Source organism: Salvelinus fontinalis, unplaced genomic scaffold, assembly GCF_029448725.1.
Source record: "Salvelinus fontinalis isolate EN_2023a unplaced genomic scaffold, ASM2944872v1 scaffold_1068, whole genome shotgun sequence".
Classification (NCBI taxonomy): domain Eukaryota; kingdom Metazoa; phylum Chordata; class Actinopteri; order Salmoniformes; family Salmonidae; genus Salvelinus; species Salvelinus fontinalis.
In genome coordinates, this window is record NW_026601277.1 from 19,965 (window position 1) to 44,332 (window position 24,368).

The following is a 24,368-nucleotide window of genomic DNA, read 5'->3' on the forward strand; positions in this document are numbered from 1 at the left end:
CACAGAGAGGGACAGAGAGACGTAGGGGCCAGGTTTACACAGAGAGGGGCAGGTTTACACAGAGAGACGCAGGGGCCAGGTTTACACAGAGAGACGTAGGAGCCAGGTTTACACAGAGAGACGTAGGGGCCAGGTTTACACAGAGAGGGACAGAGAGAGACGTAGGGGCCAGGTTTACACAGAGAGGGACAGAGAGAGACGTAGGGGCCAGGTTTACACAGAGAGACGTAGGAGCCAGGTTTACACAGAGAGGGACAGAGAGAGACGTAGGGGCCAGGTTTACACAGAGAGACGTAGGGGCCAGGTTTACACAGAGAGGGACAGAGAGAGACGTAGGGGCCAGGTTTACACAGAGAGGGACAGAGAGAGACGTAGGGGCCAGGTTTACACAGAGAGACGTAGGGGCCAGGTTTACACAGAGAGACATAGGGGCCAGGTTTACACAGAGCGGGACAGAGAGACATAGGGGCCAGGTTTACACAGAGAGGGGCAGGTTTACACAGAGAGACGCAGGGGCCAGGTTTACACAGAGCGGGACAGAGAGACATAGGGGCCAGGTTTACACAGAGAGGGACAGAGAGACATAGGGGCCAGGTTTACACAGAGCGGGACAGGTTTACAGAGAGACGTAGGGGCCAGGTTTACACAGAGCGGGACAGAGAGACATAGGGGCCAGGTTTACACAGAGAGGGGCAGGTTTACAGAGAGACGTAGGGGCCAGGTTTACACAGAGCGGGACAGAGAGACATAGGGGCCAGGTTTACACAGAGAGGGGCAGGTTTACACAGAGAGACGCAGGGGCCAGGTTTACACAGAGCGGGACAGAGAGACATAGGGGCCAGGTTTACACAGAGCGGGACAGAGAGACATAGGGGCCAGGTTTACACAGAGAGGGGCAGGTTTACACAGAGAGACGCAGGGGCCAGGTTTACACAGAGAGACGTAGGAGCCAGGTTTACACAGAGAGACGTAGGGGCCAGGTTTACACAGAGAGGGACAGAGAGACATAGGGGCCAGGTTTACACAGAGCGGGACAGAGAGACATAGGGGCCAGGTTTACACAGAGAGGGGCAGGTTTACACAGAGAGACGCAGGGGCCAGGTTTACACAGAGAGACGTAGGAGCCAGGTTTACACAGAGAGACGTAGGAGCCAGGTTTACACAGAGAGGGACAGAGAGACGTAGGGGCCAGGTTTACACAGAGAGGGACAGAGAGACGTAGGGGCCAGGTTTACACAGAGAGGGACAGAGAGACGTAGGGGCCAGGTTTACACAGAGAGGGACAGAGAGACGTAGGGGCCAGGTTTACACAGAGAGGGACAGAGAGACGCAGGGGCCAGGTTTACACAGAGAGACGTAGGAGCCAGGTTTACACAGAGAGACGTAGGGGCCAGGTTTACACAGAGAGGGACAGAGAGAGACGTAGGGGCCAGGTTTACACAGAGAGGGACAGAGAGAGACGTAGGGGCCAGGTTTACACAGAGAGACGTAGGAGCCAGGTTTACACAGAGAGGGACAGAGAGAGACGTAGGGGCCAGGTTTACACAGAGAGGGACAGAGAGAGACGTAGGGGCCAGGTTTACACAGAGAGGGACAGAGAGAGACGTAGGGGCCAGGTTTACACAGAGAGACGTAGGGGCCAGGTTTACACAGAGAGACGTAGGGGCCAGGTTTACACAGAGAGACGCAGGGGCCAGGTTTACACAGAGAGACGTAGGGGACAGGTTTACACAGAGAGGGACAGAGAGAGACGTAGGGGCCAGGTTTACACAGAGAGGGACAGAGAGAGACGTAGGGGCCAGGTTTACACAGAGAGACGTAGGGGCCAGGTTTACACAGAGAGACGTAGGGGACAGGTTTACACAGAGAGGGACAGAGAGAGACGTAGGGGCCAGGTTTACACAGAGAGGGACAGAGAGAGACGTAGGGGCCAGGTTTACACAGAGAGACGCAGGGGCCAGGTTTACACAGAGAGACGTAGGGGCCAGGTTTACACAGAGAGACGTAGGGGACAGGTTTACACAGAGAGGGACAGAGAGAGACGTAGGGGCCAGGTTTACACAGAGAGACGTAGGGGCCAGGTTTACACAGAGAGACGTAGGGGACAGGTTTACACAGAGAGGGACAGAGAGAGACGTAGGGGCCAGGTTTACACAGAGAGGGACAGAGAGAGACGTAGGGGCCAGGTTTACACAGAGAGACGCAGGGGCCAGGTTTACACAGAGAGACGTAGGTGCCAGGTTTACACAGAGAGACGTAGGGGCCAGGTTTACACAGAGAGACGCAGGGGCCAGGTTTACACAGAGAGGGACAGAGAGAGACGTAGGGGCCAGGTTTACACAGAGAGACGCAGGGGCCAGGTTCACACAGAGGGACAGAGAGACGTAGGGGCCAGGTTTACACAGAGAGACGCAGGGGCCAGGTTTACACAGAGAGGGACAGAGAGAGACGTAGGGGCTAGGTTTACACAGAGAGGGACAGAGAGAGACGTAGGGGCCAGGTTTACACAGAGAGACGCAGGGGCCAGGTTCACACAGAGAGGGACAGAGAGACGTAGGGGCCAGGTTTACACAGAGAGACGTAGGGGCCAGGTTTACACAGAGAGGGACAGAGAGACGTATTGGCCAGGTTTACACAGAGATACGTAGGGGGACTCTGATATTCTCCTCATAACACTGTAGATTAAATGAACCGGGTTGGTAGAGACTCTGAAATTACATTTACATTTACGTCATTTAGCAGACGCTCTTATCCAGAGCGACTTACAGTAGAGTGCATACATTTTATTATTATTATTATTTATTTATTAATTTTTATTTTTTTTACATTTCATTACATTTTACATACTGAGACAAGGACATCCCTACCGGCCAAACCCTCCCTAACCCGGACGACGCTATGCCAATTGTGCGTCGCCCCACGAACCTCCCGGTTGCGGCCGGCTGCGACAGAGCCTGGGCGCGAACCCAGAGACTCTGGTGGCGCAGCTAGCACTGCGATGCAGTGCCCTAGACCACTGCGCCACCCGGGAGGCCATATATTCTCCTCATAAAACTGTAGATTAAATGAACTTGGTTGGTACAGACTCGTCATGACGCTCCTGTGATGATCTGAAGGATCAGGTTACAGCGGGTCCGCTCTACAGCGTGCTCTCTCTCTCGGGGGGGGGGGGGGGGGTGGGGGGGGGGGGGGGGGGGAGTCGGCTGTTTAATGGAGGCCGTAAAATACGCCGCCTTTATGCTCTGTAGTGTTGGAGATTGGAATGTAAACTGTGTTACACAGAGAGACTCCTTGGACTTTAAACGTTTGAATAATTAAACAATATTTCTATTTTGGAGAATGTGGGAGTGGTCCGTGGACACTTAAGGGACAGTCGAGTGTGTTTCATTTGGTGATCTCATGAAGGACAGGAAGGAAGGACAGGAAATGAAGGACAGGAAATGAAGGACAGGAAATGAAGGACAGGAAACACACATTACTGTGTCTCTGGTTGTGTCCACTTCTCAATGATGGAGTTCACATCTAAATGCTGTGAAACATATACGATTTAATATGAAACTATTTGTGAAAAGATGTAATGTGATGTTAGCCTTCTAAATGAGAGTATGGATTTTCATATAAAGTTAACTAGTCAGTGGCCACGCCCCCCACGTGAGTACAGACATTTACATCTGCGTCATGGAAACCGCTCCCTATCTTCCACAGAGTATAAAACCGCCCGTGACAAAATGGACATTAGACCAGAAGACATGGAGCTGTTGCTACATGTTGAAATGGTTGGCAACTCTAAGGACTTTGACCAGAGAACGTGGAGATCATTCCCACGTTGAAACGGCTGAGAAATCTACAAACTAAAAGAACAATTATTCAGGCTGCAGCTGTTTAAATACTTTAGTCTGGTAAACACATCCAATCTAAGAACATTTCCCGAATGGTACTCTGAAGTATCCATTATAACAACCTACACCTCAGACTGACTTTGATCTCTGGTGGACAAACCAGAGGCTTTCTGTCGACTGACTATCCAGCAGACGGACCGGCGACCACAGAGAGGGACAACAAAGGCATACACTCGTAAATATGTAAATTGTCATTTATTTTCGAATGAGTGGTTGTTCATGTTCAAAGTAAAGGCATTTCTATGAGTGTAGTTTAGTTTAGTGAGGTGTAGTATAGTGTAGTTTAGTCAACTGTATGTACTTGAATCCACTAGGAGTTTTCCCGCTCTTGAGTGGTCCCCACCCCCGTTCCTTTGTCTACCAAGCCGTCATATCGGTTTGGTCCGCTAGGGACTTTTTCCTTTGTATCATTTAGTAACCCATATATGACCTATTGTGTGTGTGTGTGTGTTTATGTAATTAAGTTGATTTGTATATCGCTGATTCAGGTTTCATGCAGATATCCAAGGGGTTTGAGACGTTCAGTAATGAGACTGATGAGGTAATAACACATTAATAAGTGAATAATCGCTAAGATATGAAAATATCGGAAGAGCTAATTCAGGAAATAAATACTCTAAAACATCTTCCCGTGGTGCCGACTTCCTAGTTATTTAAAGTTACATGATTAGTTTAATCACGTAATTAAATTACACAGAGAATTGATTTGATAAAATACAGTCTTAACATTTAATGATAGTCAACGACACGACACTGATATTCTCCCCGTAACACTTGAGATAAAATGGGACGTGTCTGGATAAAGTGGAACTGATTGTTTGTTACCTTGTGGAGCGGGGGAAGCACTAGCTGTTGGACTCTCTGATACAGTCAGGAAGTTAAACACAGAGAACTTGTCTCTCTTCACTTTGGGCATTCCCACAAACCCTGACCTGGAAAGAAAACCACAATTAGAGGTGACAAATCCTGACCTGGATAGACAACTACAGTTAGAGGCCAATGCAATGACACAAGCAGTAACCATTGAGCATTAGTATTCATAGTACCATTTATTCCGTGGTGGTCAAGTGTGTGTGTGTGTGTATGTGTGTGTGTCGTACCCAGGATAGGGGTCAGGTATATTGAATCTCTTGCAGAGCAGTTTGTCAGGGTGCCATTCAAACGTGTCTCTGGTCAGTTTTCCAAACATCTTCATCTTCACGGCTGCCTGCTTGTCGTCCACATCATTCTGAAGAAAAACAGGCAGAACAGAGGATCAACACACTGAGCCTCATGTCCAATCCTGGACGCCCAGCCTGCAACCCAATCCTGGACGCCCAGCCTGCAACCAGATCTTGGATGTACAGCCTGTAACTAAATCCTGGACAAACAGCCTGCAACCCAATCCTGGACGCCCAGCCTGTAACCCATTCCTGGACGTCCAGCCTGTAACCTAATCCTGGACGTACAGCCTGTAACCCAATCCTGGACAAACAGCCTGCAACCCAATCCTGGATGCCCAGCCTGTAACCCAATCCTGGACGCCCAGCCTGCAACCCAATCCTGGACGCACAGCTTGCAACCCAATCCTGGACGCCCAGCCTGCAACCCAAACCTGGACGCACAGCCTGTAAACCAATCCTGGACAAACAGCCTGTAACCCAATCCTGGACGCCCAGCCTGCAACCCAATCCTGGGCGCCCAGCCTGCAACCCAATCCTGGATGTACAGCCTGCAACCCAATCCTGGACGCCCAGCCTGCAACCCAATCCTGGATGTACAGCCTGCAACCCAATCCTGGACGCCAAGCCTGCAACCCAATCCTGGATGTACAGCCTGCACCCCAATCCTGGATGTACAGCCTGTAACCCAATCCTGGATGTACAGCCTGCAACCCAATCCTGGATGTACAGCCTGCAACCCAATCCTGGACGCCCAGCCTGCAACCCAATCCTGGACGCCCAGCCTGCAACCCAATCCTGGATGTACAGCCTGCAACCCAATCCTGGATGTACAGCCTGCAACCCAATCCTGGACGCCCAGCCTGCAACCCAATCCTGGACGCCCAGCCTGCAAACCAATCCTGGATGAACAGCCTGTAACCCAATCCTGGATGCACAGCCTGTAACCCAATCCTGGATGCCCAGCCTGCAACCCAATCCTGGACGCCCAGCCTGTAACCCAATCCTGGACGCCCAGCCTGCAACCCAATCCTGGACGCCCAGCCTGCAACCCAATCCTGGACGCCCAGCCTGCAACCCAATCCTGGACGCACAGCCTGTAACCCAATCCTGGACGCACAGCCTGCAACCCAATCCTGGACGTACAGCCTGTAACCCAATCCTGGACGCCCAGCCTGCAACCCAATCCTGGACGCACAGCCTGCAACCAAATCCTGGACGCACAGCCTGTAACCCAATCCTGGATGCACAGCCTGTAACCCAATCCTGGACGCCCAGCCTGCAACCCAATCCTGGACGCCCAGCCTGCAACCCAATCCTGGGTTGAACAAGGAAGTAAGGCCAGGTATTAACAGAGATGAACAAGGAAGTAAGGCCAGGTATTAACAGAGATGAACAAGGAAGTAAGGCCAGCTATTAACAGAGATGAACAAGGAAGTAAGGCCAGGTATTAACAGAGATGAACAAGGAAGTAAGGCCAGGTATTAACAGAGATGAACAAGGAAGTAAGGCCAGCTATTAACAAGGAAGTAAGGCCAGCTATTAACAGAGATGAACAAGGAAGTAAGGCCAGCTATTAACAGAGATGAACAAGGAAGTAAGGCCAGCTATTAACATATATGAACAAGGAAGTAAGGCCAGGCATTAACAAAGATGAACAAGGAAGTAAGGCAAGGTATTAACAGAGATGAACAAGGAAGTAAGGCCAGGTATTAACAGAGATGAACAAGGAAGTAAGGCCAGGCATTAACAGAGATGAACAAGGAAGTAAGGCCAGGTATTAACAGAGATGAACAAGGAAGTAAGGCCAGGTATTAACAGAGATGAACAAGGAAGTAAGGCCAGCTATTAACAGAGATGAACAAGGAAGTAAGGCCAGGTATTAAACAGAGATGAACAAGGAAGTAAGGCCAGGCATTAACAAAGATGAACAAGGAAGTAAGGCCAGGTATTAACAGAGATGAACAAGGAAGTAAGGCCAGCTATTAACAGAGATGAACGCGGAAGTAAGGCCAGGCATTAACAGAGATGAACAAGGAAGTAAGGCCAGGTATTAACAGAGATGAATAAGGAAGTAAGGCCAGCTATTAACAGAGATGAACAAGGAAGTAAGGCCAGCTATTAACAGAGATGAACAAGGAAGTAAGGCCAGCTATTAACAGAGATGAACAAGGAAGTAAGGCCAGGTATTAACAGAGATGAATAAGGAAGTAAGGCCAGCTATTAACAGAGATGAACAAGGAAGTAAGGCCAGGTATTAACAGAGATGAACAAGGAAGTAAGGTCAGGCATTAACAGAGATGAACAAGGAAGTAAGGCCAGCTATTAACAGAGATGAACAAGGAAGTAAGGCCAGCTATTAACAGAGATGAACAAGGAAGTAAGGCCAGCTATTAACAGAGATGAACAAGGAAGTAAGGCCAGGTATTAACAGAGATGAACAAGGAAGTAAGGCCAGCTATTAACAGAGATGAACAAGGAAGTAAGGCCAGCTATTAACAGAGATGAACAAGGAAGTAAGGCCAGGTATTAACAGAGATGAACAAGGAAGTAAGGCCAGGTATTAACAGAGATGAACAAGGAAGTAAGGCCAGCTATTAACAGAGATGAACAAGGAAGTAAGGCCAGCTATTAACAGAGATGAACAAGGAAGTAAGGCCAGCTATTAACAAAGATGAACAAGGAAGTAAGGCCAGGTATTAACAGAGATGAACAAGGAAGTAAGGCCAGCTATTAACAGAGATGAATAAGGAAGTAAGGCCAGCTATTAACAGAGATGAACAAGGAAGTAAGGCCAGGTATTAACAGAGATGAACAAGGAAGTAAGGCCAGCTATTAACAGAGATGAACAAGGAAGTAAGGCCAGCTATTAACAGAGATGAACAAGGAAGTAAGGCCAGGTATTAACAGAGATGAACAAGGAAGTAAGGCCAGTTATTAACAAAGATGAACGTAAGGCTTGAGATGTGTACTAGAGTTTTCACGCTGTTTTCTTGCTTCCACCACCGTCATGTCTCTGCTCGTCTTCGTCAATAAAACACCTCATACTCTGGAAGCCATCCTGATCTCTCCTCAGTATTGATTACCCACAATCCTTCAACATTATGGTGAAGCTGTGGAGAGCTGCCTACCTCCTGATCTCTCCTCAGTATTGATTACCCACAATCCTTCAACATTATGGTGAAGCTGTGGAGAGCTGCCTACCTCCTGATCTCTCCTCAGTATTGATTACCCACAATCCTTCAACATTATGGTGAATCTGTGGAGAGCTGCCTACCTCCTGATCCCTCAGTATTGATTACCCACAATCCTTCAACATTATGTTGAATCTGCGGAGAGCTGCCTACCTCCTGATCCCTCAATACTGATTACCCACAATCCTTCAACATTATGGTGAAGCTGTGGAGAGCTGCCTACCTCCTGATCTCTCCTCTCCTCAGTATTGATTACCCACAATCCTTCAACATTATGGTGAAGCTGTGGGAAGCTGCCTACCTCCTGATCTCCCCTCAATACTGATTACCCACAATCCTTCAACATTATGGTGAATCTGTGGAGAGCTGCCTACCTCCTGATCCCTCAGTACTGATTACCCACAATCCTTCAGCATTATGTTGAATCTGTGGAGAGCTGCCTACCTCCTGATCTCTCAGTACTGATTACCCACAATCCTTCAACATTATGTTGAATCTGTGGAGAGCTGCCTACCTCCTGATCTCTCCTCAATATTGATTACCCACAATCCTTCAACATTATGTTGAATCTGTGGAGAGCTGCCTACCTCCTGATCTCTCCTCAGTATTGATTACCCACAATCCTTCAACATTATGTTGAATCTGTGGAGAGCTGCCTACCTCCTGATCTCTCCTCAATACTGATTACCCACAATCCTTCAACATTATGGTGAATCTGCGGAGAGCTGCCTACCTCCTGATCTCGTGTCACCTCCACAGCGTCTGCCTCCACACCGTCATCCTGTTTCGCTCTGGTGAAGCGACCGGACAGAGAGGAGTTGCTGGGCTTGTAGAGGAGAGCAGCACGGACAAACTCGTCCCTCTCTCTCCCTCTCTCCCACTCCGTCATGGTGGGGTCCAAGCTCAACTCCAGGGCATCTGGACACAGTTGAGGAGAGGGTTAAGAGGTAAGGATGAAACCATCATTGTAATCTTAGTGGATAATGCACGTCGGAGAGGAGAGCCCTGAAAGCAGAACATGGGCTGATTCTTCAGAACGGTTTTAAAAAAGGGCTCTCAATGTGTCTGTGTTCCACATGAAAAGTGGTTTTATTGTCTTTAAAAGACCATAATAAAATTACAAAACCAGATTGTCATTGTCAAGCACTTTGCCTTTGTTAAAATGGGAGTCAAACCAGCCTCCGTACCTCCGTCTCCCTGTTTGAGACGGTCTGTTTTGAAAAGAGCCTCTCTCCCATTTCATAGAATAAAGTAAATCGGTTTGACACCATGCAGCCTCCGTACCTCTGTCTCCCTGTTTGAGCTGGTCTATGTAGAGGTCGTATCGGGCCTGTTTATGAGGGGTCCTCTCAAAGGGTTTGAAGGTCTGTCCTGTCTGGGCCTGGGCTGTAGGACCGCTCCACACACTCAGAGCTTCCTGCTGCAGCTCTGCTTGGGGTGAGAACCTGGATGGATTCAACAGAGACTCAGTGACCTGACGTTCCCATTAGACATGACTTAACCAGAGACTCAGTGACCTGACGTTCCCATTAGACATGACTGCTGCTCTGCTTGGGGTGAGAACCTGGATGGATTCAACAGAGACTCAGTGACCTGACGTTCCCATTAGACATGACTTAACCAGAGACTCAGTGACCTGACGTTCCCATTAGACATGACTGCTGCTCTGCTTGGGGTGAGAACCTGGATGGATTCAACAGAGACTCAGTGACCTGACGTTCCCATTAGACATGACTGCTGCTCTGCTTGGGGTGAGAACCTGGATGGATTCAACAGAGACTCAGTGACCTGACGTTCCCATTAGACATGACTTAACCAGAGACTCAGTGACCTGACGTTCCCATTAGACATGACTGCTGCTCTGCTTGGGGTGAGAACCTGGATGGATTCAACAGAGACTCAGTGACCTGACGTTACCATTAGACATGACTTAAACAGAGACTCAGTGACCTGACGTTACCATTAGACATGACTGCTGCTCTGCTTGGGGTGAGAACCTGGATGGATTCAACAGAGACTTAGTGACCTGACGTTACCATTAGACATGACTGCTGCTCTGCTTGGGGTGAGAACCTGGATGGATTCAACAGAGACTCAGTGACCTGACGTTCCCATTAGACATGACTTAACCAGAGACTCAGTGACCTGACGTTCCCATTAGACATGACTGCTGCTCTGCTTGGGGTGAGAACCTGGATGGATTCAACAGAGACTCAGTGACCTGACGTTCCCATTAGACATGACTGCTGCTCTGCTTGGGGTGAGAACCTGGATGGATTCAACAGAGACTCAGTGACCTGACGTTCCCATTAGACATGACTGCTGCTCTGCTTGGGGTGAGAACCTGGATGGATTCAACAGAGACTCAGTGACCTGACGTTCCCATTAGACATGACTGCTGCTCTGCTTGGGGTGAGAACAGGATATAGAACACCGGACTACAATACATTACAGGATATAGAACATCGGACTACAATACATTACAGGATCTAGAACACCGGACTACAATACAGGATATAGAACACCGGACTTCAATACAGGATATAGAACACCGGACTACAATACAGGATATAGAACATCGGACTACAATACATTACAGGATCTAGAACACCGGACTACAATACAGGATATAGAACACCGGACTACAATACATTACAGGATCTAGAACACCGGACTACAATACAGGATATAGAACACCGGACTACAATACAGGATATAGAACATCGGACTACAATACATTACAGGATCTAGAACACCGGACTACAATACAGGATATAGAACACCGGACTACAATACAGGATATAGAACACCGGACTACAATACAGGATATAGAACACCGGACTACAATACAGGATATAGAACACCGGACTACAATACAGGTTATAGAACACCGGACTACAATACAGGATATAGAACACCGGACTACAATACATTACAGGATATAGAACATCGGACTACAACACATTACAGGATATAGAACACCGGACTACAATACAGGATATAGAACACCGGACTACAATACAGGATATAGAACACCGGACTACAATACATTACAGGATATAGAACACCGGACTACAATACATTACAGGATATAGAACACCGGACTACAATACATTACAGGATATAGAACACCGGACTACAACACATTACATGATCTAGAACACCGGACTACAATACATTACAGGATATAGAACACCGGACTACAATACATTACAGGATATAGAACACCGGACTACAACATATTACAGGATATAGAACACCGGACTACAATACATTACAGGATATCGAACACCGGACTACAACACATTACAGGATATAGAACACCGGACTACAACACATTACAGGATATAGATCACCGGACTACAATACATTACAGGATATAGAACACCGGACTACAATACAGGATATAGAACACCGGACTACAATACATTACAGGATATAGAACACCGGACTACAATACATTACAGGATATAGAACACCGGACTACAATACATTACAGGATATAGAACACCGGACTACAATACATTACAGGATATAGAACACCGGACTACAATACATTAAAGGATATAGAACACCGGACTACAACAAATTACAGGATATAGAACACCGGACTACAATACATTACAGGATATAGAACACCGGACTACAACACATATCCCAGGATATAGAACACCGGACTACAACACATATCCCAGGATATAGAACACCGGACTACAACACATATCCCAGGATATAGAACACCGGACTACAATACATTACAGGATATAGAACACCGGACTACAATACATTACAGGATATAGAACACCGGACTACAATACAGGATATAGAACACCGGACTACAATACCTTACAGGATATAGAACACCGGACTACAATACATTACAGGATATAGAACACCGGACTACAACACATTACAGGATATAGAACACCGGACTACAATACATTACAGGATATAGAACACCGGACTACAATACATTACAGGATATAGAACACCGGACTACAATACAGGATATAGAACACCGGACTACAATACATTACAGGATATAGAACACCGGACTACAACATATTACAGGATATAGAACACCGGACTACAATACATTACAGGATATAGAACACCGGACTACAACACATTACAGGATATAGAACACCGGACTACAACACATTACAGGATATAGAACATCGGACTACAATACATTACAGGATATAGAACACCGGACTACAACACATTACAGGATATAGAACACCGGACTACAATACATTACAGGATATAGAACACCGGACTACAATACATTACAGGATATAGAACACCGGACTACAATACATTACAGGATATAAAAGACCGGACTACAACACATTACAGGATATAGAACACCGGACTACAACACATTACAGGATATAGAACACCGGACTACAATACATTACAGGATATAGAACACCGGACTACAATACATTACAGGATATAGAACACCGGACTACAATACAGGATATAGAACACCGGACTACAATACATTACAGGATATAGAAGACCGGACTACAATACATTACAGGATATAGAACACCGGACTACAACACATTACAGGATATAGAACACCGGACTACAATACATTACAGGATATAGAACACCGGACTACAATACAGGATATAGAACACCGGACTACAATACATTACAGGATATAGAACACCGGACTACAACACATTACAGGATATAGAACACCGGACTACAACACATTACAGGATATAGAACATCGGACTACAACACATTACAGGATATAGAACACCGGACTACAATACATTACAGGATATCGAACACCGGACTACAACACATTACAGGATATAGAACACCGGACTACAACACATTACAGGATATAGAACACCGGACTACAATACATTACAGGATATAGAACACCGGACTACAATACAGGATATAGAACACCGGACTACAATACATTACAGGATATAGAACACCGGACTACAATACATTACAGGATATAGAACACCGGACTACAATACATTACAGGATATAGAACACCGGACTACAATACATTACAGGATATAGAACACCGGACTACAACACATTACAGGATATAGAACACCGGACTACAACACATATCCCAGGATATAGAACACCGGACTACAACACATATCCCAGGATATAGAACACCGGACTACAACACATATCCCAGGATATAGAACACCGGACTACAACACATATCCCAGGATATAGAACACCGGACTACAATACATATCCCAGGATATAGAACACCGGACTACAACACATATCCCAGGATATAGAACACCGGACTACAATACATTACAGGATATAGAACACCGGACTACAACACATATCCCAGGATATAGAACACCGGACTACAATACATTACAGGATATAGAACACCGGACTACAATACATTACAGGATATAGAACACCGGACTACAATACAGGATATAGAACACCGGACTACAATACATTACAGGATATAGAACACCGGACTACAATACATTACAGGATATAGAACACCGGACTACAACACATTACAGGATATAGAACACCGGACTACAATACATTACAGGATATAGAACACCGGACTACAATACATTACAGGATATAGAACACCGGACTACAACACATTACAGGATATAGAACACCGGACTACAACACATTACAGGATATAGAACACCGGACTACAATACATTACAGGATATAGAACACCGGACTACAATACATTAAAGGATATAGAACACCGGACTACAATACATTACAGGATATAGAACACCGGACTACAACATATTACAGGATATAGAACACCGGACTACAACACATTACAGGATATAGAACACCGGACTACAATACATTAAAGGATATAGAACACCGGACTACAATACATTACAGGATATAGAACACCGGACTACAATACATTACAGGATATAGAACACCGGACTACAACATATTACAGGATATAGAACACCGGACTACAACACATTACAGGATATAGAACACCGGACTACAATACAGGATATAGAACACCGGACTACAACACATTACAGGATATAGAACACCGGACTACAATACATTACAGGATATAGAACACCGGACTACAATACATTACAGGATATAGAACACCGGACTACAATACATTACAGGATATAGAACACCGGACTACAATACAGGATATAGAACACCGGACTACAATACAGGATATAGAACACCGGACTACATTACAGGATATAGAACACCGGACTACAACACATTACAGGATATAGAACACCGGACTACAATACAGGATATAGAACACCGGACTACAACATATTACAGGATATAGAACACCGGACTACAATACATTACAGGATATAGAACACCGGACTACAATACATTACAGGATATAGAACACCGGACTACAATACATTACAGGATATAGAACACCGGACTACAATACATTACAGGATATAGAACACCGGACTACAACACATATCCCAGGATATAGAACACCGGACTACAATACAGGATATAGAACACCGGACTACAATACAGGATATAGAACACCGGACTACATTACAGGATATAGAACACCGGACTACATTACAGGATATAGAACACCGGACTACAACATATTACAGGATATAGAACACCGGACTACAATACATTACAGGATATAGAACACCGGACTACAATACATTACAGGATATAGAACACCGGACTACAATACATTACAGGATATAGAACACCGGACTACAATACATTACAGGATATAGAAGACCGGACTACAATACATCACAGGATATAGAACACCAGACTACAATACATTACAGGATAGTTCAGACATGGCCAGACAGACATATATAGGTGTACCTGCTAGACAGGGCCTTCTGGGCGGAGGCTCTGGCTGCTGCAGCCGCCACCCCTGCAGCCACCACAGCTGCTCTGGTCTCCCCAGGGGTGGGCTGTCTGGGGCCTGAGCTGGTATCTGAGGAGGGCCTCCGGAGGCCGGAGAGTCTCTCTCTGTCCTCAGCCTTCAGCAGATCAAACACAGAGCTGGGGCCTGGAGGGGGGAGGACAGGGAGGAGGACAGGGCAGGGAGGAGGACAGGGCAGGGAGGAGGACAGGGCAGAGAGGAGGACAGGACAGGGAGGAGGACAGGGCAGGGAGGAGGACAGGGCAGAGAGGAGGACAGGGCAGAGAGGAGGACAGGGCAGGGAGGAGGACAGGGCAAGGAGGAGACAGGGCAGAGAGGAGGACAGGGCAGAGAGGAGGACAGGGCAGAGAGGAGGACAGGGAAGAGAGGAGGACAGGGCAGGGAGGAGGACAGGGCAGGGAGGAGGACAGGGCAGGGAGGAGGACAGGGAAGAGAGGAGGACAGGGCAGGGAGGAGGACAGGGCAGTGAGGAGGACAGGGCAGAAAGGAGGACAGGGCAGGGAGGAGGACAGGGCAGAGAGGAGGACAGGGCAGAGAGGAGGACAGGGCAGAGAGGAGGACAGGGCAGGGAGGAGGACAGGGCAGGGAGGAGGACAGGGCAGAAAGGAGGACAGGGCAGGGAGGAGGACAGGGCAGGGAGGAGGACAGGGAAGGGAGGAGGACAGGGCAGAGTGGAGGACAGGGCAGAGAGGAGGACAGGGCAGAGAGGAGGACAGGGCAGAGAGGAGGACAGGGCAGAGAGGAGGACAGGGCAGGGAGGAGGACAGGGCAGGGAGGAGGACAGGGCAGAAAGGAGGACAGGGCAGGGAGGAGGACAGGGCAGAGAGGAGGACAGGGCAGGGAGGAGGACAGGGCAGGGAGGAGGACAGGGCAGAGAGGAGGACAGGGCAGAGAGGAGGACAGGGCAGAGAGGAGGACAGGGGGCAGGGAGGAGACAAAAAAACATCACCATTGATAATCCAAAATATCCTTGACTCCAGCTTTCAAATCCAGGCAGGTCTTTAATGTTCGAATACTGGAAGAGGACGGGGGGAGAAGACCGGAGGCGAGTAGTTAGGACTATTATTAATAAAAGCAGAACGGAGTCGAGATAGACATAGCACCATGGTTGATAAAGAGAAGATGCCCACGAGTATTAAAACATTCGTGTTGTGTCAAGAGGTTGAAGAAGAATACAGAGGACAGCCTGTACCTTGCAGTGCAGCCTCCCCTAGCAGCTCTCGCCTCTGGGCAGAGTCCAGCTGGTGGCGTCCCCCCTTAGAGGGCTCTTCCTGGGTCATGTGTCCCCGAGACGTCTTCAGGGCCTGGGCTACCATGGGGCTGACGCTGGACATGTCCACCACGGGACGGAAGTAGTGGACCGGCCTGAAGTCTCTGGGCAGGTTGGGAGGAGGGAAGATCTGAGGAGAGAGAGGTGGAGAGAGAAGAGAGAGAGAAGAGAGAGAGAAGAGAGAAGAGAGGTGGAGAGAGAGGTGGAGAGAGAGATAGAGAGAGAGAGAGAGATAGAGAGAGAGAGAGAGAGACAGAGAGAGAGAGAGAGAGAGAGAGAGAGAGAGAGAGAGAGAGAGAGAGAGAGAGAGAGAGAGAGAGAGAGAGAGAGAGAGAGAGAGAGAGAGAGAGACAGAGAGAGAGAGCGAGAGAGAGGGAGACAGAGGGAGACAGAGAGAGAGAGAGAGGTAAGGGATGGAGAGAGAGGGATGGAGAGAGAGGGATGGAGAGAGAGAGAGAAAGAGGCCAGGGGATGGAGATGATATATTACGGAGGTAATTGAAGAGAGATGATTTTAGAAACTAGGTTAAGAGAGCACCTACTGTTTTGGCCTCTATCTTATCGGAGGACAAGGTGAATCCTTCTAGGATTTTACCCAGATAAGCAGCGTCTTTACTGTGGTCTGAAGACGAAGAAGAAAAGCATCAGGTAACAATATTCAGTGATCATCATGGACGTGATCTACATTGTGTTCATGGGCAGGACTTTGTCTCTCTGTGTCTCTTTATTCAGTGTCAGAGTCCCTTAAAACAAGAGTGTGAACCATAACTTTCCACAGTGAAGGACAAACACAACTGGCCTGTTCCCCAGAGAGTCTATATTTTTAGTCCAGGTCTAGGATTAATCTGTGTCTAGAAAACTGTCCCAGTCTTCTATTTCCTGTCATCTCAGTGGACCTGACCTTTCTTCTTCCTGTTGTACTGCTGAGGGGCGGTCCATCCGTACAGGCCGTCCCCAGGCTCCTCCCCTCCCAGCACCGTGTCGTAGTTAGACATGATGTCTCTGTGGTAGATGTCGTCGTCGTCGTCCTCCATCGCACCCACACCAAACCCCTGGGGGGGGGGGGGGGTCAAAGGGTCAAGGGTCAAGCACAGGCCAAGTATCCCAGAGCACCTGACTAGTAACAACCAAACAATACAGAGAGCTGATAACAGTCAGACAGTGTTTCCCTACAATTAGAGCTGACACAACAGACAGACAGTGTTGTCCCCTACTAATAGAGCTGACAGTCAGACAGTGTTTCCCCTACTATTAGAGCTGACACAACAGTCAGACAGTGTTTCCCCTACTATTAGAGCTGACACAACAGACAGACAGTGTTGTCCCCTACTAATAGAGCTGACAGTCAGACAGTGTTTCCCCTACTATTAGAGCTGACACAACAGTCAGACAGTGTTTCCCCTACTATTAGAGCTGACACAACAGACAGACAGTGTTTCCCCTACTATTAGAGCTGACACAACAGTCAGACAGTGTTTCCCTACTATTAGAGCTGACACAACAGTCAGACAGTGTTTCCCCTACTATTAGAGCTGACACAACAGTCAGACAGTGTTTCCCCTACTATTAGAGCTGACACAACAGTCAGACAGTGTTGTCCCTACTATTAGAGCTGACACAACAGTCAGACAGTGTTTCCCTACTATTAGAGCTGACACAACAGTCAGACAGTGTTTCCCCTACTATTAGAGCTGACACAACAGTCAGACAGTGTTTCCCCTACTATTAGAGCTGACACAACAGTCAGACAGTGTTTCCCCTACTATTAGAGCTGACACAACAGCCAGACAGTGTTTCCCCTACTATTAGAGCTGACACAACAGTCAGACAGTGTTTCCCCTACTATTAGAGCTGACACAACAGTCAGACAGTGTTTCCCCTACTATTAGAGCTGACACAACAGTCAGACAGTGTTTCCCCTACTATTAGAGCTGACAGTCAGACAGTGTTGTCCCCTACTATTAGAGCTGACAGTCAGACAGTGTTTCCCTACTATTAGAGCTGACACAACAGCCAGACAGTGTTTCCCCTACTATTAGAGCTGACACAACAGCCAGACAGTGTTTTCCCTACTATTAGAGCTGACACAACAGTCAGACAGTGTTTCCCCTACTATTAGAGCTGACACAACAGTCAGACAGTGTTTCCCCTACTATTAGAGCTGACACAACAGTCAGACAGTGTTTCCCCTACTATTAGAGCTGACACAACAGTCAGACAGTGTTTCCCCTACTATTAGAGCTGACACAACAGTCAGACAGTGTTTCCCCTACTATTAGAGCTGACACAACAGTCAGACAGTGTTTCCCCTACTATTAGAGCTGACACAACAGTCAGACAGTGTTTCCCCTACTATTAGAGCTGACACAACAGTCAGACAGTGTTTCCCCTACTATTAGAGCTGACAGTCAGACAGTGTTTCCCCTACTATTAGTGCTGACAACAGTCAGACAGTGTTTCCCTACTATCAGAGCTGACAGTCAGACAGTGTTTCCCCTACTATTAGAGCTGACACAACAGTCAGACAGTGTTTCCCCTACTATTAGAGCTGACACAACAGTCAGACAGTGTTTCCCCTACTATTAGAGCTGACACAACAGTTAGACAGTGTTTCCCCTACTATTAGAGCTGACACAACAGTCAGACAGTGTTTCCCTACTATTAGAGCTGACACAACAGTCAGACAGTGTTTCCCCTACTATTAGAGCTGACACAACAGTCAGACAGTGTTTCCCCTACTATTAGAGCTGACAGTCAGACAGTGTTTCCCTACTATTAGAGCTGACACAACAGTCAGACAGTGTTTCCCCTACTATTAGAGCTGACACAACAGTCAGACAGTGTTTCCCCTACTATTAGAGCTGACAGTCAGACAGTGTTTCCCTACTATTAGAGCTGACACAACAGTTAGACAGTGTTTCCCCTACTATTAGAGCTGACACAACAGTCAGACAGTGTTTCCCCTACTATTAGAGCTGACACAACAGTCAGACAGTGTTTCCCTACTATTAGAGCTGACACAACAGTCAGACAGTGTTTCCCCTACTATTAGAGCTGACAGACAGTGTTTTCTCTACTATTAGAGCTGACACAACAGTCAGACAGTGTTTCCCCTACTATTAGAGCTGACACAACAGTCAGACAGTGTTTCCCCTACTATTAGAGCTGACAGTCAGACAGTGTTTCCCCTACTATTAGAGCTGATAACAGTCAGACAGTGTTTCCCCTACTATTAGAGCTGACACAACAGTCAGACAGTGTTTCCCCTACTATTAGAGCTGACACAACAGTCAGACAGTGTTTCCCCTACTATTAGAGCTGACACAACAGTCAGACAGTGTTTCCCCTACTATTAGAGCTGACACAACAGTCAGACAGTGTTGTCCCTACTATTAGAGCTGACACAACAGTCAGACAGTGTTTCCCCTACTATTAGAGCTGACACAACAGTCAGACAGTGTTTCCCCTACTATTAGAGCTGACACAACAGTCAGACAGTGTTTCCCCTACTATTAGAGCTGACACAACAGTCAGACAGTGTTTCCCCTACTATTAGAGCTGACACAACAGTCAGACAGTGTTTCCCCTACTATTAGAGCTGACAACAGACAGACAGTGTTTCCCCTACTATTAGAGCTGACAACAGTAAGTAGTAGAGAGGTTGTATCACCATAGCTGTGTACAGGAAGTAGAGAGACAGTCAGACAGTGTTTCCCCTACTATTACAAACAGGGTAGAAGTCTGACCAAGTAAACAAACAATGAGAGACACACACAGGTATGACGTACCTGTCCTGCAACTCCTCCTCTGCGTTTCTGTCCCTTCTTGTCCTCTCCAAACAGGTTGTTGGTCCTGTCTGAGTCCATGGTGAACAGGTTGATGTGTCCAGCGCCCGGACCTCCCCTCAGGGCCGCCAGCGGGTTCAGACCCCGGTACCCCAGGCCGTGACGGTCCACTTTAGGGGTGAAGTCTATAGGAGTCACGTCTTTAGGAGCGAAGGTCACGTTGTCAGGGACGAACTCTCCGTCCTCCTCATCCTGGAGGTTTAACAGTAGGGGTTATGGATCAATCAGATCACATTATCTTTGCCATGGCGGGAGGGGTAAACGTTAAGTCGCCTATTTTAGGGGACTTTCGTTATAATTTAATTGTTTTATCAAAAGGTAATTAGCTTAGAAATCAACTTTGTTTCGTGATCGTTCTGTCTGACAGCGTCACTTCCCTTCCTCGGATGACTATGGGGTATCGGGTTACATATCCACAGCCATTGGAGGCTCGGGAGTCCCGCCTTAACGCTCCTTCGCTGATCCGACTGTCCGTCATTTTGTGTCGGAACGGTACGTCTCAGGTACACAAGCTGCATATCGCTGCTAAGCTGAGAGTCTACTGCAGCGACAGGAAGTAGTTCCACTGTTCTACAACAATCTGCATGTTGATGCTAAGCTGAGAGTCTACTGCAGCGACAGGAAGTAGTTCCACATCAAGCTGCATATCGCTGCTAAGCTGAGAGTCTACTGCAGCGACAGGAAGTAGTTCCACAACAAACTACATATCGCTGCTAAGCTGAGAGTCTACTGCAGCGACAGGAAGTAGTTCTACAACAAGCTGCATATCGCTGCTAAGCTGAGAGTCTACTGCAGCGACAGGAAGTAGTTCTACAACAAGCTGCATATCGCTGCTAAGCTGAGAGTCAACTGCAGCGACAGGAAGTAGTTCCACAACAAACTGCATATCGCTGCTAAGCTGAGAGTCTACTGCAGCGACAGGAAGTAGTTCCACAACAAGCTGCATATCGCTGCTAAGCTGAGAGTCTACTGCAGCGACAGGAAGTAGTTCTACAACAAACTGCATATCGCTGCTAAGCTGAGAGTCTACTGCAGCGACAGGAAGTAGTTCCACTGTTCTACAACAAGCTGCATATCGCTGCTAAGCTGAGAGTCTACTGCAGCGACAGGAAGTAGTTCCACATCAAGCTGCATATCGCTGCTAAGCTGAGAGTCTACTGCAGCGACAGGAAGTAGTTCCACTGTTCTACAACAAGCTGCATATCGCTGCTAAGCTGAGAGTCTACTGCAGCGACAGGAAGTAGTTCCACATCAAGCTGCATATCGCTGCTAAGCTGAGAGTCTACTGCAGCGACAGGAAGTAGTTCCACAACAAGCTGCATATCGCTGCTAAGCTGAGAGTCTACTGCAGCGACAGGAAGTAGTTCTACAACAAACTGCATATCGCTGCTAAGCTGAGAGTCTACTGCAGCGACAGGAAGTAGTTCCACTGTTCTACAACAAGCTGCATATCGCTGCTAAGCTGAGAGTCTACTGCAGCGACAGGAAGTAGTTCCACTGTTCTACAACAAGCTGCATATCGCTGCTAAGCTGAGAGTCTACTGCAGCGACAGGAAGTAGTTCCACAACAAGCTGCATATCGCTGCTAAGCTGAGAGTCTACTGCAGCGACAGGAAGTAGTTCTACAACAAACTACATATCGCTGCTAAGCTGAGAGTCTACTGCAGCGACAGGAAGTAGTTCCACTGTTCCACAACAAGCTGCATATCGCTGCTAAGCTGAGAGTCTACTGCAGCGACAGGAAGTAGTTCCACAACAAGCTGCATATGGCTGCTAAGCTGAGAGTCTACTGCAGCGACAGGAAGTAGTTCCACTGTTCTACAACAAACTACATATCGATTTATATCAAAAGGAAATTTAAAAACGAACCACAATTTGAAAGAAAACCACCGTGTTACCTGTGATTCTGACGAACCGTTGGGAGGCGAGGCCGAGCCGAACACCCTTGAATCTGGAAAAAGACAAAGAACCATTTTTAGAAAGATTTTACTCACAAGCTAAAAAGGGTAAAAATACTACTTTATGAGAGTCCATCTGTACAGTCTATGCCACGTATTGGGCTACAACGCTGCTGCTTTGACACAGTCAGAGGCACGTGTTAACCCACCTGCTTTCTGCCTGCACAGCCTCCTCTTCACCCTGGGCCCAACCCCCTGGCCGTCCTTCCAGCCCATCTTCCTCAGTAACTCCACCCCCATGGAGGACCTGCCAGGAGTCAACAAGGACAGTCCACTGAGGAGCAATACGAGGCAGACTGCAACTACCATTTAGCTCACTGAATACCAGGGGCTGTGTCAAGAGGAGGAGTTCTGCTGATCTAGGATCAGTTCTACCATTTAGCTCATTGAATACCAGGGGCTGTGTCAAGAGGAGGAGTTCTGATCTAGGATCAGTTATACCATTTAGCTCATTGAATACCAGGGTCTGTGTCAAGAGTTCTGCTGATCTAGGATCAGTTCTACCATTTAGCTCATTGAATACCAGGGTCTGTGTCAAGAGGAGTTCTGCTGACCTAGAATCAGTTCTACCATTTAGCCCATTGAATACCAGGGGCTGTGTCAAGAGGAGTTCTGCTGACCTAGAATCAGTTCTACCATTTAGCTCACAATTAATTATTACATGGCCAGAGAGGTCCTGGTTGTAGAAAAGCCCTTTACTGTCTACTGTTAGACACTTGAGACATACGGGCCCAGAGTGACCACATCAAGTCTGTTCAGCCCGGTGGTTAGTTACCTAGCTGGAGCCACCAAGTCTTCCAGGACAGTGTCCCCTGGGATAGGGGCTGATAGAGAGGTGATGACTCTGGCCTTGTCCCTGATCACATCCGTCCTGCCTGAGGCAAAGTCAGCTGTAGTGGTGATTTGTCTGGGGGCGATGCCGTGCTCCCCCAGGTCCTGAGGAGACAGAATACATTTTACATCCCGTGTTGTCATGTTGGTCCACGAGGGAAATGGTTGTTGTGCTGACAAAGTTCTTATCTAGAATGTATACTGTGTTCTCTAGAATGTATACTGTGGCCTCTAGAATGTATAATGTGGTCTCTAGAATGTATAATGTGGTCTCTAGAATGTATAATGTGGCCTCTAGAATGCATAATGTGTTCTCTAGAATGTATACTGTGTTCTCTAGAATGTATACTGTGGCCTCTAGAATGTATAATGTGTTCTCTAGAATGTATAATGTGTTCTCTAGAATGTATAATGTGTGCTCTAGAATGTATAATGTGTTCTCTAGAATGTATAATGTGGCCTCTAGAATGTATAATGTGTTCTCTAGAATGTATAATGTGGTCTCTAGAATGTATAATGTGGCATCTAGAATGTATAATGTGTTCTCTAGAATGTATAATGTATGCTCTAGAATGTATAATGTGGCCTCTAGAATGTATAATGTGGCCTCTAGAATGTATAATGTGGCCTCTAGAATGTATAATGTGGCCTCTAGAATGTATAATGTGGCCTCTAGAATGTATAATGTGGCCTCTAGAATGTATAATGTGTTCTCTAGAATGTATAATGTGGTCTCTAGAATGTATAATGTGGTCTCTAGAATGTATAATGTGGTCTCTAGAATGTATAATGTGTTCTCTAGAATGTATAATGTGATCTCTAGAATGTATAATGTGTTCTTTAGAATGTATAATGTGGTCTCTAGAATGTATAATGTGTTCTCTAGAATGTATAATGTGGCATCTAGAATGTATAATGTGGTCTCTAGAATGTATAATGTCTTCTCTAGAATGTATAATGTCTTCTCTAGAATGTATAATGTCTTCTCTAGAATGTATAATGTCTTCTCTAGAATGTATAATGTCTTCTCTAGAATGTATAATGTCTTCTCTAGAATGTATAATGTCTTCTCTAGAATGTATAATGTCTTCTCTAGAATGTATAATGTCTTCTCTAGAATGTATAATGTCTTCTCTAGAATGTATAATGTGGCATCTAGAATGTATAATGTGGCATCTAGAATGTATAATGTGGCATCTAGAATGTATAATGTGTTCTCTAGAATGTATAATGTGTTCTCTAGAATGTATAATGTGGCATCTAGAATGTATAATGTGGCATCTAGAATGTATAATGTGGCAT

The 24,368-nt window shown here is 46.7% G+C and overlaps 1 protein-coding gene across 1 annotated transcript in view; it reads right to left on the reverse strand.

The window, feature by feature from the left end:
* LOC129848558 (G patch domain-containing protein 1-like) overlaps window positions 1-24,368 on the reverse strand; it is a gene marked incomplete at its 3' end in the record, with an annotated part of 60,486 nt that overhangs the window by 19,855 nt on the left and 16,263 nt on the right. The window contains exons 4-15 of the mRNA XM_055915723.1: window positions 23,011-23,171; window positions 22,385-22,482; window positions 22,176-22,228; window positions 20,221-20,469; window positions 17,334-17,484; window positions 16,975-17,054; window positions 16,356-16,563; window positions 15,100-15,289; window positions 9,538-9,698; window positions 8,987-9,171; window positions 5,000-5,127; window positions 4,725-4,831 (exon numbers count right to left, since the gene is read on the reverse strand). Of these exons, the coding sequence (XP_055771698.1) occupies window positions 4,725-4,831; window positions 5,000-5,127; window positions 8,987-9,171; window positions 9,538-9,698; window positions 15,100-15,289; window positions 16,356-16,563; window positions 16,975-17,054; window positions 17,334-17,484; window positions 20,221-20,469; window positions 22,176-22,228; window positions 22,385-22,482; window positions 23,011-23,171 (1,771 nt within the window). The remainder of the gene's footprint in view (window positions 1-4,724; window positions 4,832-4,999; window positions 5,128-8,986; window positions 9,172-9,537; window positions 9,699-15,099; window positions 15,290-16,355; window positions 16,564-16,974; window positions 17,055-17,333; window positions 17,485-20,220; window positions 20,470-22,175; window positions 22,229-22,384; window positions 22,483-23,010; window positions 23,172-24,368) is intronic.